This window comes from Octopus bimaculoides, chromosome 12 (assembly GCF_001194135.2).
Source record: "Octopus bimaculoides isolate UCB-OBI-ISO-001 chromosome 12, ASM119413v2, whole genome shotgun sequence".
Lineage (NCBI taxonomy): Eukaryota > Metazoa > Mollusca > Cephalopoda > Octopoda > Octopodidae > Octopus > Octopus bimaculoides.
In genome coordinates, this window is record NC_068992.1 from 56,997,014 (window position 1) to 56,997,735 (window position 722).

General features: G+C 33.5%; 1 protein-coding gene across 1 annotated transcript in view; it reads left to right on the top strand.

Annotated features, from left to right (window-relative positions):
- Positions 1 to 722, top strand: part of LOC106884394 (metabotropic glutamate receptor 3) — a 498,339-nt gene that overhangs the window by 488,617 nt on the left and 9,000 nt on the right. Inside the window, exon 9 of the mRNA XM_014935749.2 lies at positions 280 to 611. Coding sequence (XP_014791235.1) covers positions 280 to 611 — 332 coding nt within the window. The remainder of the gene's footprint in view (positions 1 to 279; positions 612 to 722) is intronic.

Genomic DNA, 722 nt, shown 5'->3' on the forward strand with positions numbered 1-722 from the left:
ATATATATATGTATATACGACGGGCTTCTTTCAGTTTCCGTCTACCAAATCCACTCACAAGGCTAATTTCATTCATGTTAAATCTTAAATATATTTCCTTTTCTTTTATATTTACATATCCCTTCTTTGTAACGTCTTTCTTTCACTTTTAACATATATTTTACTTCTCCCTTTCTCTCTCTTTCTATCTATCTCTCTACCTCTCTCTTTCTATCAATCTATCTCTCTCTTTCCTTCTCTCTCTATCTATCTATTTATCTATCTTTCTATTCATTTCAGATGAATATGTCAATGATACAGTTTCGTCTGGAGGAACCAAATCACCCGGAATCCGTTTGCAGTAAACAGTGCGTCCAAGGTCAAGCCAAGACATTTCTGAAAGGTCATACCTGCTGTTGGACTTGCCTCAACTGTACAAAATATCAGTTTCTTCCAACAAAGTACGAGTGTAAAGACTGTCCAATGGGGACTCTTCCTAGTCTTAACCAAACATACTGTGTTAAAATAGCAGAGATCTACCTCAGTGTAGATGACGGGATTGCTATTGGCGCAATGGTGTTCTCTTCATTAGGAATTGTTGCATCTATATTCGTAATTATTGTTTTCATAAGGTAAATATTCACTATCTATCTATCTATCTATCTATCTATCTATCTATCTATCTATCTATCTATCTATCTTTTCTAATACTCTTCTGCATAATATATATATATATATATATA